Source organism: Podarcis melisellensis, assembly GCF_964234715.1.
Source record: "Podarcis melisellensis genome assembly, chromosome: 8".
NCBI classification, from domain to species: domain Eukaryota; kingdom Metazoa; phylum Chordata; class Lepidosauria; order Squamata; family Lacertidae; genus Podarcis; species Podarcis melisellensis.
Window position 1 is genome coordinate 24577231 of NC_138540.1, and position 27232 is coordinate 24604462.

At 41.8% G+C, this 27232-nt stretch overlaps 1 protein-coding gene and 1 long non-coding RNA gene across 4 annotated transcripts; one reads left to right on the forward strand and one right to left on the reverse strand.

The window, feature by feature from the left end:
• The first annotated feature begins 1599 nt into the window (after positions 1 to 1599).
• On the forward strand, positions 1600 to 23342 carry CDC42 (cell division cycle 42). 3 transcript variants are annotated; one of them, XM_081923912.1, is made up of 6 exons: positions 1600 to 1717; positions 11664 to 11805; positions 15401 to 15473; positions 16836 to 16945; positions 17058 to 17255; positions 21942 to 23342. In XM_081923912.1, exons 2-6 carry the CDS (start codon positions 11701 to 11703, stop codon positions 22029 to 22031), a joined length of 576 nt encoding a protein of 191 aa, XP_081780038.1. In that variant the 5' UTR covers positions 1600 to 1717; positions 11664 to 11700; the 3' UTR covers positions 22032 to 23342. The 3 variants fall into 3 exon arrangements, with proteins under 3 accessions (XP_081780038.1, XP_081780040.1, XP_081780039.1); XM_081923914.1 differs by lacking the exon at positions 21942 to 23342 and adding an exon at positions 20413 to 21730; XM_081923913.1 differs by having other exon boundaries at positions 1665 to 1759.
• LOC309377015 lies at positions 22240 to 25816 on the reverse strand. Its single transcript, XR_014171368.1, has 2 exons — positions 25080 to 25816; positions 22240 to 25014 (listed from the first exon to the last, which is right to left on the reverse strand). It is a non-coding gene; the product is annotated as an uncharacterized lncRNA (long non-coding RNA).
• Positions 25817 to 27232: the final 1416 nt, after the last annotated feature.

Consider the following 27232-nt stretch of genomic DNA (forward strand, 5'->3'; position numbering starts at 1 on the left):
CATAAGGAAGCAAACTATTGGCTGTTCCACTGACGTTTGATGAAGGAAGAAAAGGGCACCATGGGGATAGTGCCACGACATGTAAGAGCCTCAACCAGGACAACCTCTTCAGTACTTGGGAAACAAAGCTGGATTAATGTAACTTAATTTCTTCCATAATTGATTTTTTAATTAAAAAAACCCCTTTAATCAATCCATATCTTAAGTATTGGGAGGCCTAAGTGGAAAACATAGTAGTAATATCAACAAACATGCTCAAAAGTTGTTTAGTGACCGCTAAAGTTCTATCTAGTTAAGGAGATGCTTACTGTGAAGAGTGTTGCCAAGTGGTTCCAAGGAATAGGGTGAAATAGGGCAATAATACCACTTAGCATGGGGACCAGGAGGGGGTAAGAGAAGGGCACCTGGTGGGTAAATGGACAGACCCTGGTGGCACTTGGTTCTACAGAATGGAGGACTGGGGAAGCTGATCTATTGGGAAGCATCCCCTGCCAAGCCAGGCAGAAATTAACCTGCCCAATTTACTCTTACCGTGCTGGTGCTGTTTTTATTGTAATTTTCTCCATGTTTTTAACAGATAATATATAGAGAGTTTTAATTCTATCAATGTTTATTTTTAATTATTTCCCCTGCTATATTTCTAGCTCTTCTTAACTTTATCCGAAACAACCTTTAGTCCACAACAGGGAAAAAGGCAGGGTATGAATAAATATAGTAATAATAACGTATTTTTCGCTCCATAAGACACACTTTTTTCTTCCTAAAAAGTAAGGGGAAATGTCTGTGCATCTTATGGAGTGAATGCTTGGTCCCTGGAGCCGAATTGCCCAGGAGCAAAAAGCAGATCATGGGTTTTTTAAAAATAGGGCGCAAAAACGTGGTTACAAAGCATGGATCCACATGCATTGGGCTACCCCAAACTCACCGTCAAATCACATGTCTGTGGCCACAGCATAAACCACAAAAATCATACATCCATTGATCAGAATTTTTTTTTCTTGTTTTCCTCTTCTAAAAACTAGGTATGTCTTATGGTCAGGTGCATCTTATGGAGTGAAAAATACGGTATTTTATTTCGTAATAATAAATACAATTCGCTCAGACTTCTTATGCCAGAGATGCTGAGGAGGCTAAATCCTGAGAGTCATGGTCAAACTGTCTAGATCTGCCTACTTCCTATGTCCAAGGCCAAAATAAATAATAGCCAGGAATCTGCTTGCTGCAGACAGGCAGGCTAAACTACAGTTCCTGGGAACTGCCTGGTATTTGACCGTAATAAAGATGGATTCGTTGGTTGCAGTTCCCAGGACTGGGACCTGGGAGAGAGCGCTGAGTTCAGATCCCACCCTTTCAGCCATGAAGGCTCTCAGCGGGTGTGACCTTGGAGTCAGTCTCGGCCGACCTCACAGGGTTGTTGTTGTGGGGGGGTATTGTATTGAGGAGTGGGGGAGGGAACCGCGTACACCACCTTGGAGGAAAAGGAATGCCCTATCAACGCCATAAATTAATAGAAATAGGCTCTGCTCATCCGCTCCCCCTCCCACCCGAAACGACGAAGCCTCTGTTCCGTTCCCGGAGCCCCGCCTCCTGCGGAGCGCGGTGACGTCAGCGCGCACGCCCGGCCCTCCTCCCCCTCCCGCCCTTGCTGCCCAGGCGAGGAGACCCCGCAGCGAGCTGCCAACGCCCGGCGGAGGAGAGCGAGAGCGCCCTGCGTGAGGTAAGGCGCTGGTGCCGCCGAGGCGAAGGCGGACGGGCCCGGGTGTGTACGGAGAGGGGTCGCGGGTGGAGGGGGGGGGGACGTTTTCTTCTTGGCGGTGGGGCCGAGGCGACGCGATGGGGGGAGACGCCGCCGCTGTCGCCCTGGGTTTTTTTTATCCTTTTCCGCTTGATTGACGGGGGGGAGGGGAAACGGTTTCCCGAGCGAGGTGGGGGAGGGGCGACCGGAAGCTCCGTGAGGAGGAGGAAGAAGAAAGGAAGAAAGAGGGGGAGGGGGGCTACTGGCGGAGGATTGGGGGGGGCGTCCGTTAGGCTCTTTATCCGCGCGCCCCGTTTATGAGGAGACAGTTCCTCTTCTCCCCACCAGCACCATCCTGAGGGCGGACACCGGGCCGCCTTTCCGCCGGCTTCCCTTATCTACCGGCTGGCCTCCCCGCTCGGTCTTTTCCCCCCTTTCTTCCTGTCTCGGTTCCCCCCTCCCCCACATTCCTCCGTGTATATCCCCGCCGCAATCTCCCCCCCCCCCCAAGCTGGGCGTGGACGGGGCCCTCGCCAATGCAGAGGAAGGGGAAGAGAGAGAACAGGGAGGGGGCCTCCCGGGGACAGGTCTCTCTCTCCCCCCCCATCCAGGCCTATATGGAGCAGGCCTTTTTAGTCTGCTTCAGACCCGCTTGAAAGAAAGGGCTCCCCCAATGCACGTTTGGGTTAAAACGTGCATTTCTAATGTATAAAAACATTTTGCTGTATATATGTTTGAGTGACGGGCGGTGCTCCTGTTGGATCAGGCCCCCGACCCAGCACTTGGAGACCATTCGTGGCCGGATCTAAGGGGGGCTGCTACAGGAGCCCCTGCTGCCTCACAAATATATATATGTGTGTGTGTAGTGAAAAGAAATCGGTCCCAAAATGCATGCTTGGTTGAAAAGTGTGTCCTGGGCCTGAAAAAGGCAGAAGAGACCCGGTCTCTGGCCCACCAGAATACGGGGCAGGGTGGGAGGATCTTGCTTGAGGTGGTGGGGATGTCCCTTTGCCTCCCCGCTGGGAGCAGCACCCTCCCCCATGACAGGCCCTCTTAATGCAGGAAACTGGCAAGAAAGAGGCAGGAGGAGGGGGAGAGAAAAGGGGGATTCCATTGAATATGACCCTGCCCTCCCAATCTTGTGAGGGGCTTGCGGAGCAGATAGGAGGACAGGTTCCTTACCCCTGGGAGGGACTTGGGAGGAGAAGACAGACCCCTGCTTCCAGTGGGCTTCCAGTGGAGCAGAGAGGCTGGAGGAGGAAAGGGGATCTCTGTTGGCATGCCCCTGCCTCTCACCCTTGCCCTCAGGGGGTGTTACAGAGAGTGAGAGAAGAGGTCTCCGCTCCAGAAGGGATTACAGAGGATAGGATGGTAGGCCCCTGTCTCTTGACAGGTCTGTAATGTAGGACACTGCCAAGACAGAGATGTCAGTGAAGGGGGTCCCTGTGGAAGAGGTCTCTTCTTCTGATGGGCTTGCAAAGGGTGTCAGGGCAGGTCCCTGTATTGCAGTACAGAAGGAGATACGTTGAATGGAATTTTGTAGACAGGTTGTTGTCACTGAGAATCTAGGAAACGGAAAGGAGGGTGACAACAGGGAGAGGAAAATGGAGGATGGAGGGAAAACATACTGTATAGTTATTTTGTATTCAGGCTTAGCTAAAATAGGGGATGATAATAATGCTGATCTCTTAATTAGGATTGCAGCCAGTTTATGTGTGAAGTGCTGTGAGTTCTAAATGCTATGGATTGCATGCAGTTTTGAGTACAGTAGTTGCATTGAAATCCATAGGACAAGTTAGTCATGATTTGCCTCAAGTCCTGTCGATTTCATTGTGAGCTACATGCAGCAAACGTAGTCTGAATCCAAAACTGGTGTAATATATTTCCCTTCACTGCAGTATGAAAACCATAATCACTCCCTACCCACCCCACCCCCACTCCAAAGCTGGTGAATCAGTAGAGAGGTTTAGCTACTATTCAGGAAGTATTTCTCTCCTCTTCCTTGTCCTCTGATGCCAGAAACTCCATAGGTGGGCTTAGATAAGGCATGGGGAACCTTTGGCCCTCCAGATGTCACTGATCTACAACTCATCAGCCATAGCAAGTATGGGCAATGACTAGGGTTGATGGGTCTTGGATGAAGCTGCTCCAACCTAAGACTTTCCCCATCTGTGATATTTGGAAGAAGATGCTAATACTTCTGGCCTATTTCATAAGACCGCTGCCAGGGTTGATGTAAGCTAATGTATATTGAGTACCTTGAACATTTTTATTGGTATTCTCTTGTCCTGCCACCTACTGTATTTGAAGTAAAATGCCAGTAATTCAGTGGCTAGGAGACTGGAATTTGCTAGGTGCCAACCTTTCTGTCTTAACCTCGCAGTCAGATATACATTGCTATCCATGTATATAGATGTTTATGAAAGGTCAAGGAGACAGATTGCTGATCTGTAGAGGTACTATATCACTGCCTTGTGTTAAGAAGATCCTCTAATTTGAGACCAGTGTTTCTCAACCTGTGGGTCCCCAGATGTTGTTGGACTACAACTCCCATCATTCCTAGCCAGCATGATCAGTGGTCAGGGATGATGGCAGTTGTAGTGCAAGAATATCTGGGGACCCACAAGTTGAGACCCGCTGCTTTAGACAGAAAGGGATCCCATGTATCTGTGTGAATAAGTGGGAGAGGACGGACTCCCCCTGCCAGTCTCTTTCATTTTCATGTTGGCCACAAAGAAGGGGAAGCCTCCTTGTTTGTGGCCAGCCTGGAAACTAAGCAAGCATTTTTAATTTTATAGCCTGCTATAAGGGCCACTAGCTTACATTTTTATGTTGGCTGAGGAGAATCACAGCCCACTAGCCCACTTAGTAGGCAAGTTTAAGTAAGGCTAGAAACCTTAGTGACTTATTTATGAGGCTGTTGTTTCATGACAATAATAAGAGCAGAATTGAGGTTCTTAATGCTCCCCTTGAATCTATAACTTCACTGTGCCTGGGTGTTCACATTTTTTAAACGAATCTTAAAATTTACCACACAGAACAGAATATATTACAGTACTTTCACAGAATAAATTGCACGTTGCAAACAATTGGCATATGGAGCTGCCTTGTACTGAGTCAGTCCACTGTTCTACGTACAGCTGGTGTTGCAGAATGGCAGAGAGCTATCATTTGAGAAAACCCTGATTCACATTTCAGCTCTGCACAAGCAGGCCTTAGGAAGGGTACTCTCTCCCAGCATCAGTCCTCTTCTTTCGCCTGCCCCCAAATCTGCAACATGGGGATAATATAGCTGCCTTAGAGCAGCTGTGGTCAACTTCTGACCTATATGTTGTTGGACTTCAACACTCTTCATCCCTGACAATGTGCCATTTTAGCTGGACTGATGGGAGTTGTAGTCCAGCAACCTCTGGAAGGCTTCAGTTTGCACACCGTTGCTTTTAGAGAATGGTTGTAAGGATTATTTGAAGCACTTTGAATACACTATAAATTCTCAGATTTTATTATTATCTGTCCAGATTGGGGTCCCTGGAATGTAAGAAGGAATTGGCCATCAAAGATGGTGTTAAGTGGAATGAGATTTTGTTGTGATTTTTTCGCTTGCAAGTTTATTAAAGGGGAAAACAAAAAGACAGTTTACTTTCACAATACAATAAACATCCATCTTAATTTACACACACAGTTTGATACATGTTTTCTCAGCAGGTACCAAAATGAAGTTGGTGTTTATAGAAAGTGCACTCAAATGTAGCAAGGTTTTGAGATCTTCAGACTATTGCCTAGTAGTCACCTACACATCTGTGTATGTGGCTGCCAGAAATAATTGAGCCTTCTGCACAACTAATTTGAGGCCTTCTAAATGCAGATTTGTTTTGTTGGTTTCATTGCAAAGTGAGGTGGTAATTCCTCCCCACTATCTAATACTTTATGGCTAGAACATTGGCTTATAAGAACATAAGAAGCTGCCTTATACCGAGTCAGACCATTGGTCCAGCTAGCTTTGTACTGCCAGCACTTAACTGGCAGTGAGTGGTCTGCCAGGGTTTCTTGCAGGGATCTTTACCAGCCCTGGAGATGGCGGGAATTGAACCTTGGACCTACTAGATGGAAGGCAGATGTTCTGCCACTGAGCTACAGCCCTTATTATCAGTCTTACTGCTGTGTGTTAAAGTACAGTGAGTTATTGGGTGTCCGCGTATTGAGACCACCAGAATCATGCTTTCTGTTAACAAATATTGTACTGGAAGAATGTTCACAGAAATCTTGTGATGGAAACTCCTTAGGTTGTTTGGGCCTGTATGCGTGCAATGAGATGTATGCAATACGAGGATAAGTTATTTATTTCAAGCATGGACACTAAAAGGACAGCCATAAAAGCAATTTTACTTTGTAATTAAACTCTCTGCATATGGCTGCAAACTTGTCTTTTCTCATAGTGTGCTTGTGCATGTGCTAATAATTAGATATTGATACATGTTGACTAGCATCCAGCATAGACTGAATCATGTAATAGTACTTTTTGGTGTAGAAAGCTCCCTATAAAGCTTCCTTTATGATAAGAAAGAAGCAAATGGTAACGTGGTACTTTCTGTAGTGGCTCTCTGTTTGTAGTCTTCTTTGGCTAGGAATTGATGCACTTAATCTGACCTTGAAGCTATGTACTGCCTGTTAGCTATAAATCAAATCCCCTAATGTATGTGTCCAGAGAAGTTAACCCAGATATTTCTTGTGCATTTATGCAGACAGATGATAGATGGTGTTAGAAAAAATGTCAGCCATGTTCACCCAGAATAATTCTCATTGATTACTGTAGGGCATTTGGAGGACTTTACTGTGGGTTAGTAGCCACCTAGGGAGTATGTGGGCAAATCTCAGTTTACAGAGAGAGTAGCGCCTCTTTACAATACAATTGGTTTTAGAGGACAATGTTTCTAGAAAGATGGGACAAATTATATACTGCTTTAACTATTGTAACGCTTTAGTCTAGTTGAATTGTTTCTGCAAAAATCGTTGTTTACTTGTTTGCTTAGCAAAGCAATCAGCAAGCTGTTCTTTTATTTATTTTTAGTGCTTGTTAATCTAACAGTTTCCTTTTCCTATTGCTTTTTATCTCCATTGCATAAACTTGAGGTTTCTATCTGAGGATGGGGTATGTGTGTGTGTGTGTGTGTCATTGACATGAATCTTTCGAAATTGTGTTTGCAAGAGTTCTACTTCATATTACTTTTCCCATGCAATTGTTTTCAGGTTTCCCAACCTTTCTGGGTCCTGGGAGCATTTGGAAATCTAAGAAACTGTGGTGGGCACCACAGGATACAATTTTCAGAGAAGAAAACTGGCAGTGCGCAGACTCTGCCTTCAGCAGGCAGAGCATGTACATCCCCACAAACCAATAAAACACAGACAAAAGAAAAAGTCTCTTACTATGCATACGAAGGACAAGCAACCCCCTCCCCATTACAACCCCAAAGCTTAAAAATAAACGCTCATTATTATTTTAAAAACCATAAACTAGAGATAGGCAGAGGGCCTTGGCAAGCATCAGTGATGTGTCTGAGAACACTGTGGTGCCCATGGGTGTTACATTCATCAATCATTTTTTAAGGAAAGGTTAAAAGTCATGTCCATTATGCATATGTGAATTTTTAATTCATATCTTATCAAAGCAATGCATTCAGTTGTATTTAGCATATTGTTGTTGAGGTCTTTTATTTTAATGGAACTTGGATCCAAGGGCTCATTGAGACATTCCTAAATTAACCTGTTATATTGGACTGGTAGTATCATACTTGCCTACTTTAAAGATCTTGATTATACTTTATATTTGTAGTTTTAAATCAGGGTTTCTTACACTTGTGAGTCATGTCCCATGTGAATACTAACATGTTCCTGTGTGGGTCACACAATGAATAGCTATTTTCATTTTGGGGGCTTCCCTCCCCTTTTTTTGCTAGACTGATTGCTATATGTTTATTATTTATTTGTTGCATTTATATCTCACCTTCTCTGAAGGAGCTCAAGGTGGTGTCCATTGTTCTGCCCCTCTTACCACAAATCTGTTGAGGTAGGTTGGCTGAGAGGCAGTGACTGACTCAAGGTCACCTAGTGAGCTTCATAACTGAGCGGGGATTTGAACCCTGCTCCTCCCAGGTTTTTGTTTTGACACTATAAACCAGGCATCCCCAACCTCCGGCCCTCCAGATGTTCCCATCATCTGTGATCACTGTCCTGTTAGCTAGGGATCATGGGAGTTGTAGGCCAAAACATCTGGAGGGCCGCAGGTTGGGGATGCCTTCTCTAAACACTACACTACACTGACTCTCTTACTATTATGTGATTCCTTTAAGACATAGGCTTGCTTTCCCTTGCCTCTGTCATGCTTAAAGTCTACTCAAATATATTTAAAGATGAAAAATGTAAAAAAAAAAACAGTGTTAACTACTGATGAGGTAGTCTTAGCTTAGAAATGTTCATGAAGAACTTCTTTAAACCAAGCTATAACAATGCTCTCTCTTTTCTGTCAGTGTGTTTCAGAAGAAGTTAGCATAGTGAGTTTAGGAAGAGTGCAGCTGGTTATTATTTGTGTGGAATTCAGGTAGCTTCTAAGATTTCAGGGCACCAGTAATTTCTTTCATCAATAATCCAGGGGTCTGTTGACTCTATTGCTAGGAGCTTCTGTGAAGCAAAGCATCTGCTCAGTGCTCTCCATCTCCTTGTTTCTAGTGTGTTTTCTTCTATTTGGAATATGTAATCTGAACAGGGTGATGATGTGTGTGGGAACATGTTTTTCATTTCACCTCAAAATTAGGAAAGCAAATACCAGGGTGAATACTAAAAAAAAGGCAGGATTGTATTTTTTGTTTTCTTTAAAAGGTATCATCCAGTGCTTTCAGGTTTAAAACAACAGTTGAAACTAATATATACCTAGTGTTAATCTCTAGAAACTCACTCCATACTTTCTAAAATATTTTTCTCATACTTTTACATGTAATGAGATTAGAGAAAACTCTACCTTTGGGCATCAAAGCATTATAAGTATGGCACAGTGTTTGTCATCTGTGTATTGTGGGCTTGATACTGGGATCTAACACTAGCCCCACTCAGAAAAGAATTTATTACTGGTGTTCAGATTCCATCTCTGGTCACAAAAATAATCCACTGAGCCTACCTATATGAGCTCATATTCTTGTTTTAAGCCCTTTAACTATCTAAATTTTGCAGGTATGACCACTTTCAGTTAATGTTTGTGGTTGTGCTAGTCCTTGTTCTGGAAAGGTAGTTATCAGAGTCAACAAATTTTGGCTTATTTGGCCAGCTAAAATGTATTATTGTGGCCCTGCCCCACCCCTTCCAGGAAGGGGCAGGGTCTTCTAACATTATGTTGAGTGTTGTTCGCCACAGCTGAGGAGAGGAATGGAGCCATGTCCCCATTCCATTAAACTTCAGAAAGCAGCAAGACGTCTTGTGTCTCAGGCTCAGCACAGGATCAGGAACAGCCCTTCCCATTTTCCAATGCTGCTGAAGTCAGACCTTCATGTTTTTCCAAGCATCGAAGAATACTGGAGTCTTGCTTGACCATGGGCTCTCTCCAGAGCAAAATATGTATTTTCAGGTCAGAGTAGTTGTGGATATGGACTGTGTTAGTAAAGCTTCTTATTTACTCTTATAGGTTAGTATAAAGGTTGTACATGTGTTTGACCACTTATGGCAGATTGTTAGTCTACACTTTGCTTTACAAAATGGAAACTTCATTTAAATTAGTCATAGCTGCATAATTGTTTGAACCAGGCTACCCTGAAAATGATCAGTGGATTTTCCTTTTAGTTTACTCTTCCGATCTGAAGGGTAGTATATGTAAGATTAGAAGAGCTACCTATCTTCCTTTGGTGGCTGGTATGGTGAAGTCTAAGAATGGGTAACATTCCTGTTGGTTGACTTTTGTAGGAACACTTTGTGAACTAGGTAAAATGTGACACTTGTGAGAGAAGGAAAGTTAAGAAAGCTCTCTGAGATTACATCTTACAGTAAGGTGTGGCTTGTGTTCAAAGTGGGTGGGCGTGCATCAGAAGGCCCTGTTAAGTAGTTGTGCTGCCATAGCTGAGCATCAGCATAAGAACTTTACTGAGTGAGGCATGCTTTGATGAGAGGGTGTTAACAAGTGTTAGCAAAGCTTTCTAAATAATGCTTCTTAACTGCTAAAGGCAAGCTAGATGTATGCCCTCCCACCTTATCCAATATTCCTCAGTACTTTTCCAGTCCTACTTCCGTGTTGGTGTGTCTCTGCAAAAGAGATAGTAAAGCACACAGAGGAAAGGAACAAGGCAAAGTACAGTGACTCAAAGGAGAACACACCCAACAGTAGGAGGGAGCTGTGACCTCATCGATTAGTGTGTATCTATGCTGTTAGAAGTAAGAACAATGTACTTATCTAGATGAAGGAAACACAGTGGTACCTTGGTTTATGAACTTAATCCGTTCCGGAAGTCTGTTCTTAAATCAAAGCGTTCTTAAACCAAGGTGTGTTTTCCCATAGCAGCGGGGGACTCAGTTTACAAATGGAACACAGTCAACAGGAAGTGAAACATGTTCTTATTCCAAGGCAAGGTTCACAAACCAAAACACCTACTTCTGGGTTTGCAGCGTTCTTAATCCCAAATTGTTCATAAACTAAGCTGTTCTTAAACCAAGGTACTTTTGTAGCTAGCTTATCATTTCAAACAGTGAAAATCTAGACAGGAAAGTCTTCAAGCTATTTTTAATGAAAATTGCAAAAAACAACACTGCCAACAAGGCTTGCCATACGTCTGGATTTCCCCAGACACTTATTTTTTTGTGATTTCTACCCGGACTTCTTCCGACTGCAGTATTCTGGGAAATTCTGGACACATGGCAACCCTAAGGTAGCTGTACTAAATGGGGCTTTTTAAAGGAAGTGGGCAGCATGCATATGTATGCATATGTAACTTTCTGAAATGTTTCATCTTCAGAAAAGCGCATTAACCTCTCACCTCAGTAATAGCAAAAAGATCTGCATCTGATTTGTATTTCCTTTAATAACTGGAAACTGATTTAGAGCACCAAAGGGCGGAATTAGATGCCATGTCAAGCCATATTTTGAAGGGTTCGTTTTAATGTTATTGATCTCAAACAGGCCAAAAGGTGTGGCGCGAAAGATAGTAATTTTCCTATGTAGTAGAAATTGTTTCTGAAATTAAAATATCAATTGTTTAGTGTGTGTGTTTGGTTGGCTAGGATGTCATTGTTACTTCTGGGTGTCTGCTTGCAAAACAGGAAGGAAAGGGCTTGTGGTTAGAAGGCAGATTCCAGCTGTGGTACCGGATATGTAGGCTGGAGGTCCCCAGCTTGGCAAGAGCAAGACATTTAAAGCTTGTTATTAACTTTGAAATTCAGATTAGATAGAAATTGAAGTGGGTTGAGATGTATGTATATATCACATTTCTTCATAGACAAAATCATACAAAATGCACATAGATCATACATAAATACTTGCTTCTTTCTTGTTCCTAACCTTACAGTATTTGAAAGTAGGGGAGCATTAATGGTGAATACCTTTAAAATAACGTGTCAGTAACTTTAGCAATGTTTTCTCCATCATGTAGGCCCTTTGAGCTTCCACGAAGGTTTATTGGGTTTCCAAGTGATGAGGAAATAAAACTAGAGCCCAACTTGAAATTATTCCTTAATCAATTGTGGTTCCTTATCAGATGTTGAGAAGGAAAATAGATTCCTCCTGAAAGTCTCTTGCCTCTGAATTTTTTGTTTCAACTTTTTAGCTGCTTCAACTGTCATAGACCTGTTTGACTAAAGTTTTTGGGGTGCTAATACAGAAGCTGTAATAGTGATAAAAAAAAATTCCCATTGTACAAAATTATAAAAATATGCAATTGTTTTCTTTTGCTCTTTCTAGATTAATCTTGGACCTGATAAAGTAGCAGACTTCAGCTATGCAGACGATTAAGTGTGTAGTTGTGGGTGATGGTGCTGTTGGTAAAACATGTCTTCTAATTTCTTACACAACAAATAAATTTCCCTCTGAATATGTACCAACGGTGAGTAAAGAGTAACATTTCCATATTTTTCTTTTCTGTGCAACGTGGGGAATAGGGAAACTTAACCTTGTCAGTTAAATTACATACTGGTACATGTATATCATTAGTTGATTCCTGTATTTTATGTGTTTTCGCTTTTAGCGATATTGTGTATACATGATGTGGCTGTGGCATTGTATTTTTGTATGTTTTACCATGTTTCTGAATCCATATTCTGTTTGAGTGATCAGTATTTCTCCAAGCATGTAGATATGGTAATTTGCAGCCTCCTTTGTTGGGGCCATTGGTTCTCAGTTCATATAAGTAATTATAAAAGTCTCTAGTTTACTCTGTCAACTATCTATTTCATCACTACACAGGTGTAAAATTTCTGGATTTTTTAAAATAAAATTTGAAATGTATGTAGTACTTAAATCAGACTTTAAAGACCATAAAAAGTATATAGCACATAAATTGTTCTGTTTGGTAACAGGTGCATTTATGACTCTTTAAATGACAGAAGGCTTAGTTTTATTCAAACTGTAATTACAGATGTATCCAGCATTTGAGTTGGAGTAGCAAGCTGATGGGGGTGGGGGGACAGAAAATCTGCAACACCAGAGGAGGCAGTGGGATAAGCATACTCATAAACTATAATCCCGCTTTCAGAGATATTCCAGTTTATTTGCAACAGAAAAAGCAGAATTAGAGACTGTCTCTAACTTAAAAGGTCATGGTGGTGATGATGATGATGATGATAATTTATTATTTGTACCCCGCCCATCTGGCTGGGTTTCCCCAGCCACTCTGGGCAGCTTCCAACAAAGATTAAAATACATTAAAATGTCACACAGGGCTGCCTTCAGATGTCTTCTAAATGTCAAGTAGTTGTTTATCTCTTTGAGATCTGATGGGAGGGCGTTCCACAGGGCGGGTGCCACTACCGAGAAGGCCCTCTGCCTGGTTCCCTGAAACTTTTGCTTCTTGTAGTGAGGGAACCGCCAGAAGGCCCTTGGTGCTGGACCTCAGTGTTTGGGCAGAACGATGGGGGTGGAGACGCTTCTTCAGGTATACTGGGCTGAGGCCGTTTAGGGCTTTAAACGTCAGCACCAACACTTTGAATTGTGCTCGGAAACGTACTGGGAGCCAATGTAGGTCTTTCAGGACTGGTGTTACATGGTCTCGGCGGCTGCTCCCAGTCACCAGTCTAGCTGCCACATTCTGGATTAGTTGTAGTTTGCGGATTACCTTCAAAGGTAGCCCCACAAAGAGTGCATTGCAGTAGTCTAAGCGGGAGATAACTAGAGCATGCACCACTCTGGCGAGACAGTCCATGGGGAGGTAGGGTCTCAGCCTGCGTACTAGATGGAGCTGGTAGACAGCTGCCCTGCATACAGAACTGAACTGTGCCTCCATGGACATCTGTGAGTCCAGAATGATTCCCAGGCTGCACACCTGGTCCTTCAGGGGTACAGTTACCCCATTCAGGACCAGGGAGTCCTCCACACATAATTAAATATGGATGTTGAGTTTTGCTTTTTTAGTTTCAGAAAAAAATGATCAGCTTGAATGTTGAGTTAAATTACTAAGTAGAACAGTGTTATAAATTTCTAATCACAGCACAAAGTAAGTGTAGTAGTAATTGTGGTCAAAATTAACCACATGAAAGCCACATGCCACTTTAAAAAATGTTTACCTATAAATCAGGCATGGCCAAACTTGGGCCTCCAGATGATTTGGGACTACAGTTCCCATCATCCCTGACCACTGGTCCTGTTAACTAGGCATGATGGGAGTTGTAGTCCCAAATCATCTGGAAGGCCAAGTTTGGCCATGACTGCTATAAATACTAGCGTCACAAGCTTTTATTTATTCAGTAACAATGTCTGAAAGACACTGAAATTCAATTCTGAATTCTTATTTTACTTCAATAAATTTCAGAAACTGAAGGTTTCAACTGATTGAAACAAGCCTTTCTACTCTTTCTTAATCTCGGTATTCGTAAATATAGACAATGTTTTCACTTGATGGAGAATCAGGGAATTTGAGAGATCTCCATGTTTACAGTATGCTAAAAGTGGAATTACTTATCACTTACCTTAAAGAATAATTACATGATGATTGGAAAGCATTTTGATAGTGTAAAGATAAAATAGTATTTTAAAACCTTGCCTTAAACCTTAAGGCTTAAAAGTATTTCCTTCATTCTGAAAAAGACATTAGTTCAGAAGAGGGTCCCCCCCCCCCCGTGTTTTCCCCTATGTCTCTAATTTTTCCATTGGAAAACTTAAAGACCTTGGCAGATTATTTTTCCCCCAGTTGTCTTCCATACCTTCACATCTCTAACCCCTACACCTTAGCAGTTAATGGATCTTCTGTGCTGTACTGTAAATCCTTGTATTGTGTTATTTTGTTCTCACTTACCATATCAAATCTTAAGGATGTGAGCAGCTATTCTTTGAGCTGTCTTCTTTTGGCATTCCTTTGATCTTCCCTTCAGGCTATCACACCTTGGTCCTCATAATAGCATGATAAAGCAAACCAGGGCTTTCTGGTGTAAGACAAGTTCCTCTAGTTTTGATAAGAGCATAGACTCCTTATAAGTTACTGCGGACTGCTGCCTAACAAAAGGCTTATCTTTAGATCAATATAGTATCCCTTTAGGGCATTCCCCCCTCTGCCACTGAATTGGTTTTCATTTAGCAAGCATGTATCTTTATAGCTAAATAAAACATAAAAGTGGGTTGCTACAAAGTCATAATCTGAAGATTCTCACTTATCTCATTTGATAAAGGAAATTCTGTTGCAAGTTGGGGTCTGCAGAATAGACTGCCCAGACACTCTATTTCATACTGAATATCATTGAAATTACAATTCTTTATTTCAATTAGCATCTGAGAGAGGCTGCTGCAATACTGCTTTAGCAGTGAGACCAAGAAACAATGGCATGATACAAAGCATTATTGTATGGTTTGCTAAGCATGGGAAGCTTGCAGTTAAGATGTTCTGTTGGAAAGGATTGTGTTCTGTGGATGTTTGCTTGCACATGCGTGTAGTGTAGTTGGTAAAATGTTCAGCTTTGACTATTCTGCTACACCATAATCAGAGCCCTGAATCCATTTTTCACTAGCTGACCAATGTGCTACCTGCATTAAGATATAAATGTTAACATAAACTGTTGTCTATAACTTGAACCTTTTTAAGATTTCAGTCTTAATAAAACTAGCAAATCTGCTTGTTCAGCTTTAAAAAGAGAGAGAAAAAGAAACAATTGTGCTCTTTATTTTTACTACTTGTTACAATCAGTTTTTTCATTTGATTTTCAGTAGACAAGAGTGGGCTATAGTTTTACTGTGTTGCTTACTTTATGCTTTGTACTTGATAACAGAGGCAACTGCACATTTTGAAGAATATAATAAGGTTTTTGTAAGTTTCTTTTTATTGGCAGATATGCCAACTTCAATGTCGTTGTGTCTAGTGGTGATTGAACTCAGCCATCTGATAGGTCATGAACACAAAGCCACACTTCTCTTTTGACTCTTGGTTTACCTGCCTGCATATGGCTCATGTTTGGAAGGTGAGGTTTTCACTCTGCCTCTTCTCTCTTATTCTCCAGGTGTTTGATAACTATGCTGTAACAGTGATGATCGGTGGAGAGCCATATACCTTAGGCCTCTTTGATACAGCAGGTAAGCTCTCTGTTGAAATTAAACCCATGGAGATAGCAGGTGACTTGATTTCCTAGATGCTTACCTAAATTTTCAAGACTGGCTTTCGATTTTTGAAAAAACTTTCAGCCATCAAGTATACACAGAATTGCAGGATATGACTGTATTATGTGGTCAAAGCAGTGTTTTCCAGTTGGCCCCCAGGTGGTGAAGCTCAATCTCTTGTTATCCTGCATCCGTAACCTCTTAGGCAGCCTTTGAGCTCAGACCATTTTGTGAGGGTGTGAAAGGGATTTAAAATATAGTGGAGAGACTTTTGCTCTTCTTGTAAAAGTGGCTGTTTCAGCTAGAATTGAGAACTAATCTGGCAGGCACTTCTCTTGGGGGACTAGAGAAGGAACAGAATGAAGATGAACAGGATAGTAAAGGGAAAGAAGTAAAGAGGAAGAAGCCATTGTAACAGGAAGAGTAGAAGGGAGGATGTAGTATACTTCGTGAGAATGGGGGAAGATTTATTGTATTAGTTCATCTGAGGTGTATGAAATAGCATAGTTCACACTTTGTGGCTATGTTATGCAGTATGTTGTCTTAAGGATTGTGTGTGCACACTTCTGTTTCCAATCCAGGAATGCTACTTTGGCAGCACTCTATCCTTTCTTGCCTTTAGGCAGGGTGGACATTGCCATTCATACAGCTTTCATGATGTTTCACAGTATTTCTAGGTTGTGAAATTAAGCACAGAGGGTGACTAAGGCTTCCAGTTCGTGCCTGGCTGGGATGGGCACTTATGCATAGATGGTGTAGTGCATGTGAGTAAGCGCTGTGGCAGATCAGCGGGAGGAAGGATGGTTCCAGTGGTTGCTTGCCAAATTCTGGTCAGTGGAGAGCAGTGTCTACTTCTCACAGGGTGATTTGGCAATTTGCAATGTGCATGGCAGTAATAGGCTGCTTTTTCTCTGAATGAAGTGGAGAATTGCTGCTGCTTATCTGCCTGACATCAGAGTAAGTCAGACTCATGGCACCTGTGGTATTGGTATCGAATTCTTCCAACATGGAACTGAAAATCTCAGGCTGAATTTCTTAGGGTATTTATACCACCATTCTATAAAATAATCAAGGTGGCTGCTTGATCTGGTTTCCGGTTGATAAATTGATATACTAGATGAAAATTGTCAGTTTTCTGTTGTCTGCCCATAATCTTGAGAGCATAGATAGGTGCAAGGAAGATAAGTTGTTTGGGGTGTAAAAAGTTATTAATCTATGGTAGTATTCTCCCAGCCCCCCCCCCCCCGTATGCCTGCATAGTTATCTGGAAAAAATGGCACATTTATAAGGCCTTCCCCCTCAATATAGGCTTCTGATGTCATTTTTTAATTTTAATAGGACAGGAAGATTATGACAGATTACGGCCCCTCAGCTATCCACAGACAGATGTGTTTCTGGTCTGTTTCTCAGTGGTCTCGCCATCTTCATTTGAAAATGTGAAAGAAAAGGTGAGTATGCTTTGACCCCCAAACTAGTTTTTGTCAGGCTTTGTAAAAAGTGTCCTGTGTTGTTGGATCCTGATATTTGCATTATGACCATCACATTTTATCTTCTCTTCAGTGGGTACCTGAAATCACTCACCATTGTCCAAAGACTCCCTTTTTGCTTGTTGGGACCCAAATTGATCTCAGAGATGACCCTTCAACAATTGAGAAACTTGCCAAGAATAAGCAGAAGCCTATCACTCCTGAGACTGCTGAAAAGCTGGCACGGGACTTGAAGGCTGTCAAATATGTGGAATGCTCTGCACTCACACAGGTAAGGCTTCTCATTTGTGGTGTTCTGGACTATTTCTTTCATAGTAGAGTGGAAGAGCTAAACATGCTCTTTGGCGAAGTGAGTTCTTTATGGTTCATTGTAGCTGCATGAGAAGAATTTAAATGTTTTTCACCTGAAGATACTAGAACTAGCTTCAAAAATTTATCAAGTATTTTGCACTTACTTTCTTGAGCATTTTTACTGCAAACAAATTATTTTCCTTACATGTGTTTATCATTGAGCATATAATAGAACAAACACACATTTTGTCAGGATGGTTAATTGTTATGAAAAACGGCTAAATTATAGTCAGATAAAGCTGTGTATCTCATCACCGTGGGTTCTGATATTCTGTAAGGGTTCTAGGTGATAGTGTGAGTGATTCTAATGCAAGAACACTAATTAAAACAAGTGAACTGGTATGATTGACAATTCAAAATCAGTCTTATCTAACACATACAGAATTGAATGAGTTTTTCACCTACCTTTGATGCACAGGAACACCTATTAATAAAAATAAACTGATATGTGAGATAGCATACTTTACAGCTAAATTTAATGCGTGTATGTTGGTGAAACATTAGTGGTGTTACGGAACTGCAATAGTAATTAAACCTAATCAGTTGATTTTATGCATGAGAATCATGATGAACTTGCAAAATAGTAAATGGCTTAAGGTTTTGAGTTATTTTTTCCTGCATATTACTGGCACTGCAGCAAAACTACGACACCTTTTCAGAAATTAGGCTTTTTCAGGGAATTGTGACTTCCCACAAATCCCTTTCCCAAATCCCAACCAACACATAGTTGGACATGGAACTGTAATATCAAGCGTAGGGCTGGAAATATTTCTGCTTATAATTCTGTGAATAGCATTAGGGCTCTACCTAAGTTCTCATTATCACTTGGTGGTATACGCAAGTGGTGAAACACACTGTAGTTTTGAGCTGTGACCACCAGGCGCTCTCACCCATTGCTGCAGCAGGCCCTTCTTTCTGAGATTTCATAGATTCTAACGAGAAATTCCAGCCAAAATCTTCCACATAATTCTTCCAAGTTAAGGCAACCTTTGCCAACCTGGTGCTCACCAGTTGTTTTGGACTACAACTCCCATTCGGTTGGTGGGAGTTGTAGTCCAGACATCCAGAGGGCTGCATATTGGTGATAGCTAAAATAGGGAATCTCATTACTGTATGCTGTAGCCTGTAGTTGTCTCAAATGATAATATCGCTTTTGGCCTTTTAAATGTTCCTAAACCCATTTTAGGCAAGAATTTATAGAAAACATAGTGAATTAAAAAAACAACCTGTTTTTGTGAAATGGCTTTTCAAAGGCTAGCCTGTCACAAATCTAAAACAAAGTTAACAAGCATGTTAAGCTTGAGATTGTATTTAGAACAGTTGCTTTCACACTCATAATCCAGGATCAGCTAAATTGCTTTTCGGTATAAAGAACAAAGCAAGGGAGAAACTGCTGCTTTATGGTGTAATAGATTATGCCATTACACTACTTTATTATTATTACTCTGATACTTGTGTAATGGAGCTGGCAAATGTTTACAGCAGGCACTGGGATACAGTCCCTGGTTGCAGGAAATCCCTTCTGTGGCTCTCCAGAGGATATTCAGCTGAGCTTACTACATGCTTGGATGATCTTGTAGGCCTATTCCATGACATCAAATCACTTAATCACTTACATCATTTTTTTCCACGAAACCTCTGTTAAGTGCAAGATTGTTTATCTAAAGCAGACAGATAAATGAAAAATGGTCTGTTTGGGGGTGGGGTGTTTGTGTTGGTAAGATGCATATTTGCAGGACCTATTTCTTTCACTCTCTGAGCTATTGGTTGCGTATAGCGCAGTAGATTTAGGCGAGTCCAGTGTCTTCAGTTTCAGTTGCAAATATTTATCTGTCAATTTGTGACAGTGGCAAATCTGTTACAGAGTTGCTGTTCGTTTTCTTAGAAATCCTGTTGCTGCAGGTTTGTGCATTGATGTGTCTGTTGTAGACAGAAACGTTTGTTCACTTGATGTTCAGAACACACAGTTGTCTAGAGCTCCCATTTCTGATTTCTTTTACCTGTCTTAGTGACCTCAGGGGCCATAATTGCTGTTGTTGACACAGTAACTGGAGCATACCATTTTATAAGCTGGTGTGTGTTCATGCCGAAACCAGTGTTCTTGAGCTGCAATAATCCTTGCTTCCCTGGACTTTATGGCAACCCCAGAGAGGTGGCGTGGAATTGTCTTAACTCTTAACATGGTTGAGACAGTACTGATTTTTCCCATTCATTGAGGATTGCTGAAAGATTTGTTGATAGCCAGTCCTCCCAACTGCTTGTGAACAGCACTTGAGCCTACATTTACATCCATTAGGTTCTTCTACAGTTGGCAGAGCATGCTGTTAAACCATGAAAGTAGGTGGTGAGTATTTTGCTACTCATGAATAGCAATATGAAATTGGAGAGCAGCAAATGAATTCCCGGGACATGCCACCCTATGAGGGTTCTAACCTCACCCATCCTTTGCTGTAATATCAGTAAGTTTTGAAATAACTAGAGGTTACATTTGGCCAAAAGTATTGCCTGTGGTGCTCTCCCTTCATAAAGATCTGTGTAGGTAGGTGTTGCTGCTGAAATGAACTTGACAGCAGCAGATGGCCACCCAGAGCAAGTGCCATCAGGATGTGAAATGGGAGGGACTGCAGCTGAGCAGGGCGTACCCTTAGATAAGCAACTACCTTGTGATTTTCTTGGCAGTGGTGGTGGCAGTGCCAGGAATGAGCCTTCCTGAGTAGATTTTGTTTCATTTTGAGAGGGACATGCAACTTTGAGGTGTTCACTAACACAACTACTTTTCAGCTCTTCCTTTTAACTTACAAAGCTTCTTTTGGAAAGAGATACGTTACAATATTTCACTCATAGGGTAAGAAAACATCTACAAGTATCCAGGTAGCATTCTCGCTAAGCCTCTGCTGTGCTTGTCTTGTTTCCCCTTTCCCTCAAAGATCTACTTTGTTACAAAGTAAATCTGCTTTGCTGACCACCTTTATCCTGAATGCTCTTTGTATCTGCTTGTGTGAGTGTGTGTGTGTTTGTGTCTCTCTCTAATCCTCTAACCTGGCTACTATTTTTTTCTCCTTCCCTCTGTCTTATAGAGAGGTCTGAAGAATGTGTTTGATGAGGCTATCCTAGCTGCCCTCGAGCCTCCGGAAACTCAACCCAAACGGAAATGCTGTATATTCTAAAACAGTTTCCTCTTTTTTTCCTTTCTTGTTGCTGCTTCCTCTGTCCTGCTGCTGTAGAAAGTTGGTTGAAAAACAAATAAAACCATCCTGATTGAAAGAAGCTGTGTCTTTACTTAACGTCTTAGAGCAAACTCTGTATTAGCTTTTGGATTGGAAACTGCTTATACAATTCGTTATGGCTATGGAACATGAACTGGACTCGCTTAAACCTTTTGCTTCTTGGGTTGCTGGATCTTTAATAGCTTTATAAGTTAGGTTGCTAAGGGACTGAAGGTCTATTTCAAAAGTTAAACTTGAGAGGAATAAGTGAAAACCTGGTTTTTATATCCAAATGAGAAGTGATGTGCAATTCATTTTCTCTCTTGTGGCTCTGTTAACTGTATTTGCATGATGATTGTACCTGACATAGTGACCTGCAAGTGATGCTGAAATGGTGAAGGATTTTCTGGTTTTCCTCTGTGCAGTGGGGCTTGCTGTTGCTTTGGCTGTTTGTGCTGTAGTGGAGTATTTGTTGGTCCTCTAAGTGGGAGGGGAAGGAGGTTTGGTGTACCTGCTACTGCTTGACAGACGTCTTAACTTCTGTTTTCAGTGACACAGTATCACTTATTTTTACTCATTCTCAAAACTTGCAACTGTAAAATGTAAGCTTCTTTAAAACAAAGTCATACCATTTGGCTTCTGTTGTCTGAAGGAAGGAAAAGACATACAATTGTAGTTCTTTACATTTCAAAATTAAAATTAGTTGTTTGTATAAATGCCTGATGAAGCATTATTCCTGTCTGCATTCATTTGCTTCAGTTTAACATTTATACACTATAGTACCTACCTGTTCATTTTCCCATTATTGAAGTCTACTACCATTCCTTGCTTCCAAATCTACTTCTGCTGCTTCAATAACACATGGTACGTCACACGGCTTGGCTGATTTGTGCCAAAGGATTCTCCATTCTTGCTTGCTTGCTAATCTAACCTGGGTGTCACTTGCCCCCTTTCCTTGGATCATTACTTCTTTTTCAACACAGGGGATAATGCATTGTCATTAGCATGTGAGTTGTAATATTACTTACTTACTTACTTACACACACACACACACACACACACACACACTCTCCATGGGAATTGCTTTAGTACATATACTTCATTTCTTGAAATATTGAGACTTGCTGTAAATGTCCTCAGGCTGTTTTATGGGCTTAAATGTTGGGTGTTCTGTATTATTATTATTATTATTATTATTATTATTATTATTATTATTATTATTATTATTATTATAAAAAACTGATAAACAAGGTTCAAACACTCGGAAAGGAATATTGCTTCACTGCAGGATCTTCATCTCTACTCGATCTTTAACTTTGTCTTTGTGGGCTTTTAAAAACACGGTTTGCTTTTAATAACCCAGAAAATGAGACAGCCCCTTTCTCTTTGCCCCTTTTCAGAAAGGCCTAAAGAATGTATTTGACGAGGCGATATTGGCTGCCCTGGAGCCTCCGGAGCCGAAGAAGAGCCGCAGATGTGTGCTGCTATGAACATCCCTTCACGGCCCCCTTCTGCAAAGCTGGTGTTGATGTCATACTAAAAGCAATGTTGAAATCAAACTAAAGATTCAGATTTTCCCATTTGTTTTTGCAATAATGACAAATGTCGTGCACCCTCTTCCCATTCACTCCCTGTGTGAGATGCAAATGTTAGTGCTCTTCCTCCAGTGCCCTTCAGTTAGTTGAATTTTTTTTAAAAAAATAATAATAATATTGTATTTCAGCAAACACTGATCAGTACTAGGGTTTTTTTTTTGTTTGTTTACTGTTTAATTTCTTTGTTTTTAAAATTCAGGCATGCTTGTGGTGATTTTTCTCTGTAACAGACTAACTTTTAGGCTCTGGCCTCCAAGCCTTTCCCCATCATGCTAGGCTGGCGCTGCTTGGATTCTTTGATCTTCTGTGGCCAGCTTGCAGTCTAGGGGGAGCAGGTTTCAGTCCTTGGAACGTATTCTGGAAATGAGAATGTCCCAAAACTGGTGCTCCATTGAAGAGGGGTGTAGTTCATCCTGCACCTCCTCTGAAGTTGCCTTCGATCTGTTTCCCTTTCTTTTCTCCAAGCAGGTCAGAAATTCCCATCCTGCCCTTTAAAACATGAAATGTGTAAACAAGTCTTTTGTTTATATATTACGCCAAAAGCTTTGTTTTTTTGGGTGTGTAACGCACACACACACATCTACACAAACCCCACCTAACTTTGCCAATTGCTAATTCTTTTGTAGTTAGTTTTCAAAACTTGACATTATTAGGCATTAATTGAAAGGGGAGAACTGCATCTTTTTAAAGTTAGTGCAGTCCATTGGATTTGCTAAACAACCAGCCTCTCTCTTGGCAAGCAGAGGCTTCTGATCAGCCACATGAGTGAGATTTTGAAACCCACTCACATGGCCTTTGCCTGCTGTAATGGAGGGTTGAAGCTAACCAGCTGACTATGCCGCAAAACGGTTTAGCATTCTCTTTGAAGAGGGGGAAGGAGATACGCCTCCATCAGGAGAAAATATGGATGGGAAAGATGTTCAATACGGCACCTTGGGGACCAGTAGAGGAATTACCTTAAAAGTGCATTGTGTGTCAGCAGCTCTTGCCTCCCCAGGTTGTTGCTTAGTATAACACACCATGTGAGGGTCTTTGACTCCAGTGTTAATAGGGATCTTACTAGAACTATACTCTGGCTTAATATTTCTCAGTCTTCCCAAATTCTAATTCTATAGTCTCGTTAGTGTTGAACTGATGCTTTTTTCCATGTCTAAGTTCTTTGTATATGCATTTTTCAGATGTATTAAACATAAAGTATCTTCACAAGCCCGACTGAGAATACTTTTATTTATGATTTATGTCTAAAGAGTTGAATCCAGCTAAATATTACTCACTATAGACCCATTAGAATTAATGAATCTTAGCTCATCATGTCTATTAACTTCAATGGGTCTACTCTGAGTAGGACTGAGATTGGAGACAACTTATAGTCTGTGTGTCTTTTTAAAGAAATAAGCACACTTTCCCTCCCTGAACCTCTTCTTTAGCTATGAGTTCAGGACACACACCCCTTATATAATTTTTTTCAGGACTCACTTTTCAGCAACTGGTTTAAAACTTCCCTCCATTCTCTGCTGACTGGAGGCTTCTTGGCCAGTTTTGAGATTTATTTTGCCTTGTAGGGAGGATTTTGGAGATTTTGTTTTTACTTTGTGCATTCCAGAACCCTGTAGCATAGAAGAAAATGTCCATTGATTACTTTATGCTTGTGGTTTGGATTTAGTATCCAAATGTGGTGCCTTTCCTCAAAAGAGAAGTTTGTTCTCTTGTTGTAAAATAACGGCAAACAAATAAACTTTTTGGGATGTCCATGAATAACTTCTTGCGCTGTGAGCTTCTAGCTATTAAAGCACATCTCAAAGCCTAGTTAAAGTAAAACAACTTCAAGAAATTCCTAGAGTAGTAGCACCCTGAGAATGGGTCACAAATGAAATGTGAGTGTTGGCTTCTAGCGCCTACTATGTATTTTGTGGGTAGGTTTTTTTTTAGTGATCAGTTATTATGATGTACTTGGCTTACAGCAGTGTTCTTTATATTTTGGACAAGTCTTGGCATCTGTTCATTCAACCTGTGAGTTGATCATCCTCTGATACAGCAATTTCAATTCTGGATTTTTCATCTAAGTGTGCTCTGGTAGGGACCCTTGCTAGACCTGATGCTTTAGTCTAGGGGTGTATAACATTTGGCCTTCCAGATGTTACTGGACCGTACTACATCTCCCACCCTTCCTGTCCATTAGTCCTGTTGGTAAGGGCTGATGGAAGTTGGCGTCCACCATCGTTGGTAGGGCGCATAGGCTAGTCATCTGTGTCCTGCGTGGCCTTACTATAGTAGTTTAGTTTAAAGTATGTAACGTTTAGCACTGTAAGATCCATACTTCATTTAGAGGCTGTTTTGCAAACAGGAATTGTTATTCAATGAGCAGAATGGAAAAGAGAGGCCGCTAAATGTTGCTTTTTTTGATTGGTGGATTTCCTGCCCTCGCTCCTGATTTTTGAGCCTTCACTGGGCATTGTCTGCATGGTTTTTTTTTAAGTGATTTGAGACTTCATGGTTAAAAGGGAGCTGGAAAGGGCAACGTGCCATATTCCCTATTATACAGTTCTGGATGACAAAGTGATTACCCTTTTTTTGTGGGGGGCAAGCCTCTCCAACAAGAAGTATAGCTAGTGTGTACATAATTGAACTATATACTCTGCAGATCTGAATGAATTGCCAAAGGGAAGGGTGTACTTACCTGGGCTTTCTTGAGTTTCTTGCCTTCAGTCCAGGCTGAAGAAAAACAAGAGTTTTTCCTCAACCACCAATCAGCAAGGTGAAAAAAGAGCTAGTGTTCTCTTTTGTGTGCATATATGCAACATCAGAATATTGCTAGGCATTCTTTCTTCTGTCATGACACTCTGTATTAGTACAGTTGTGTTTTGTCTTTCAGCTTGGGCTAGAGAGGCTTTGGGGGGGGTCCAGAAACTTTTAACTGCATTTAATTGCTGTCTGTCAGTGCACTTAAGGTAGCCTGCAATTTAAAATACTGAAATAGGACAGAACAAATAAAACAGAAGTTTCTCAGGACACTAGCAATCTCTTCAGCAGCTGATAATTAGTTCCTTGGCCTGTTTCTTCATCTGCAGCTCCCAGGAATTATTTGTGGGGCCCGTACTGAATGAAAAATTAACAGAAGGCAGCTGTGGTTTTTATATGCATACTCTGCTCTTCCCCCTCCTCCCTCTTGTAATATGTATTAGAATACTTATTCCTGTGATACTGTATTCTGATCTTTGGAATCCTTTGGTCCCAACTTGGGGAATAGGACCTGTGAGAAAGCCAGGTTTTCTGAGCTGGTGTTTTTTTACAGTGGTACCTCCGGTTACAAACTTAATTCGTTCCGGAGGTCCGTTCTTAACCTGAAACCGTTCTTAACATGAGGCGTGCTTTTGCTGATGGGGCCTCCTGCTGGCGCACGACTTCTGCTCGCATCCCAGGGCAAAGTTTGCAACCAGGAGCATCTACTTCCGGGTTAGCGGAGCTTGTTACCCGAAGCGTTCGTAAGGAGGATGGTACGTAACCCAAGCTTCCACTGTAGTTGTTGCTAGACTGCAACTCCTATCATCCATAACTATTGACCATGCTGGCTTGTGCTGATAAGAGTCCAATAACATTTTGTATTAAGTAGGTAGTACAAGAAGTTTTCCTTTAGAAAATGGAAGAGTTAACTCAATCTAAATAACAAAAAGAAGCACAAACTTGGATGGCCCTGCAAGAGCCCCTGCCTTGCTTGGTAAGTAAGAGTAGTTGCGGCATTCCTGGACTATACCCCTGCACAAGATGTGATTGTATTGTACTAGTTGTTGGAAACTGTAGGAGAAGACAGTGCTGATGTGCTCAAGTCCTGTGGGCATCCAGATGTTTCTGGGCTACAGCTCATAATTTCTGACCATTGATTGTGCTGGTTGGGACTAATGAGAGTATTAGCAGCAGCTGGAGAATCACAGGTTCCTATCTCCAGAAGTAATGAAGGGCTTGCGGTATGAAATAATATTAACCCCTAGCCACTGGAACAGTTTCTGGAGAATACTGTGCACCCCTTTAATATAAAACTCATTCCCAGCATACAGCCTTTGTTGTGTACCAACCCATATCATATTCTGAGCTGCAAGACCCTTCAGAGCCAGATTGGTATACTTTCTGCAGGAATTTAGGATGGAACCAACCTCTGCGCATTTCTGAGGGGGGCCACTAGATGGTGAAAGTGGACTGCCTTTGCCAGCAATGTTGCTCTGTTGCTTCCCCGCCCCTCCCCAGAAAGAGGAAAGGCTTCTGTTACAAGATGTCCACGAGAGGCGTGACATATCCTAGCAATCTCCGGCTGGGGTTTGCATGCAGTCATTCATGTTTCCAGTGTCTCCGTGTTAAACTCGGTGCTGGCTGCATGGAGCGGACAAGCTGCCGAGCTGTTTACAAATGTGCTCCAAAGAGATCAACAGAGATTTCACTTGAAGAGCTGAGCAGCTGGGCCCAGGCGTGTTGAGGACCAGATTCTGCTCCAGAAAGTCTGCATGGTACAACTCATGTCCATATCCTACTGGTTCGTGCGAAAGTGTTGTCTCCTCTCTGACGAGCAAATGACTTTTTATTAAAGAGACAACGGTGTCTCCAAGGTTGCAGGCTGCTCCATGGGCAGTTTGAGAATATCTGGAGAGCTACCTTGGACAGCTGCCCACACCGCAGTTCAGCATTCCAAGTTTCACCTCATCCTTCCTGTTTCTAGAGCTAGCGTCACCCGAACTTTCCCATTCGTCTTCCTTGAACGTGCATTTTGCCACTAGGAAAAGTAAACTAAGTCGAAGAGCAGGCTGTGGTGGTTTTTAATTTTCTCTTTTATAACCTGGGCTTTTAAACATCCTCTTGTCTAGCTGTCTCTGTTGAGTAAGATTGGTTTCCACGAGACACGGCGGGGGTGTGGGGGAGGGGGCAAGTAACCTGTCGATTTTTCTGCAGCTCTTTAAAACAATGGAAAAAAGAGAAAGACTTGAAGAGCCTAAAGTCTTCCTCTGAAACGTGAAGTGTGTGACACTGGCTGTATGCACACCATACATTTAAAGCATGCACACACTGGAATCCTGGGAACTGTAGTTTGTTAAGGGTCTGGAAACTGTAGC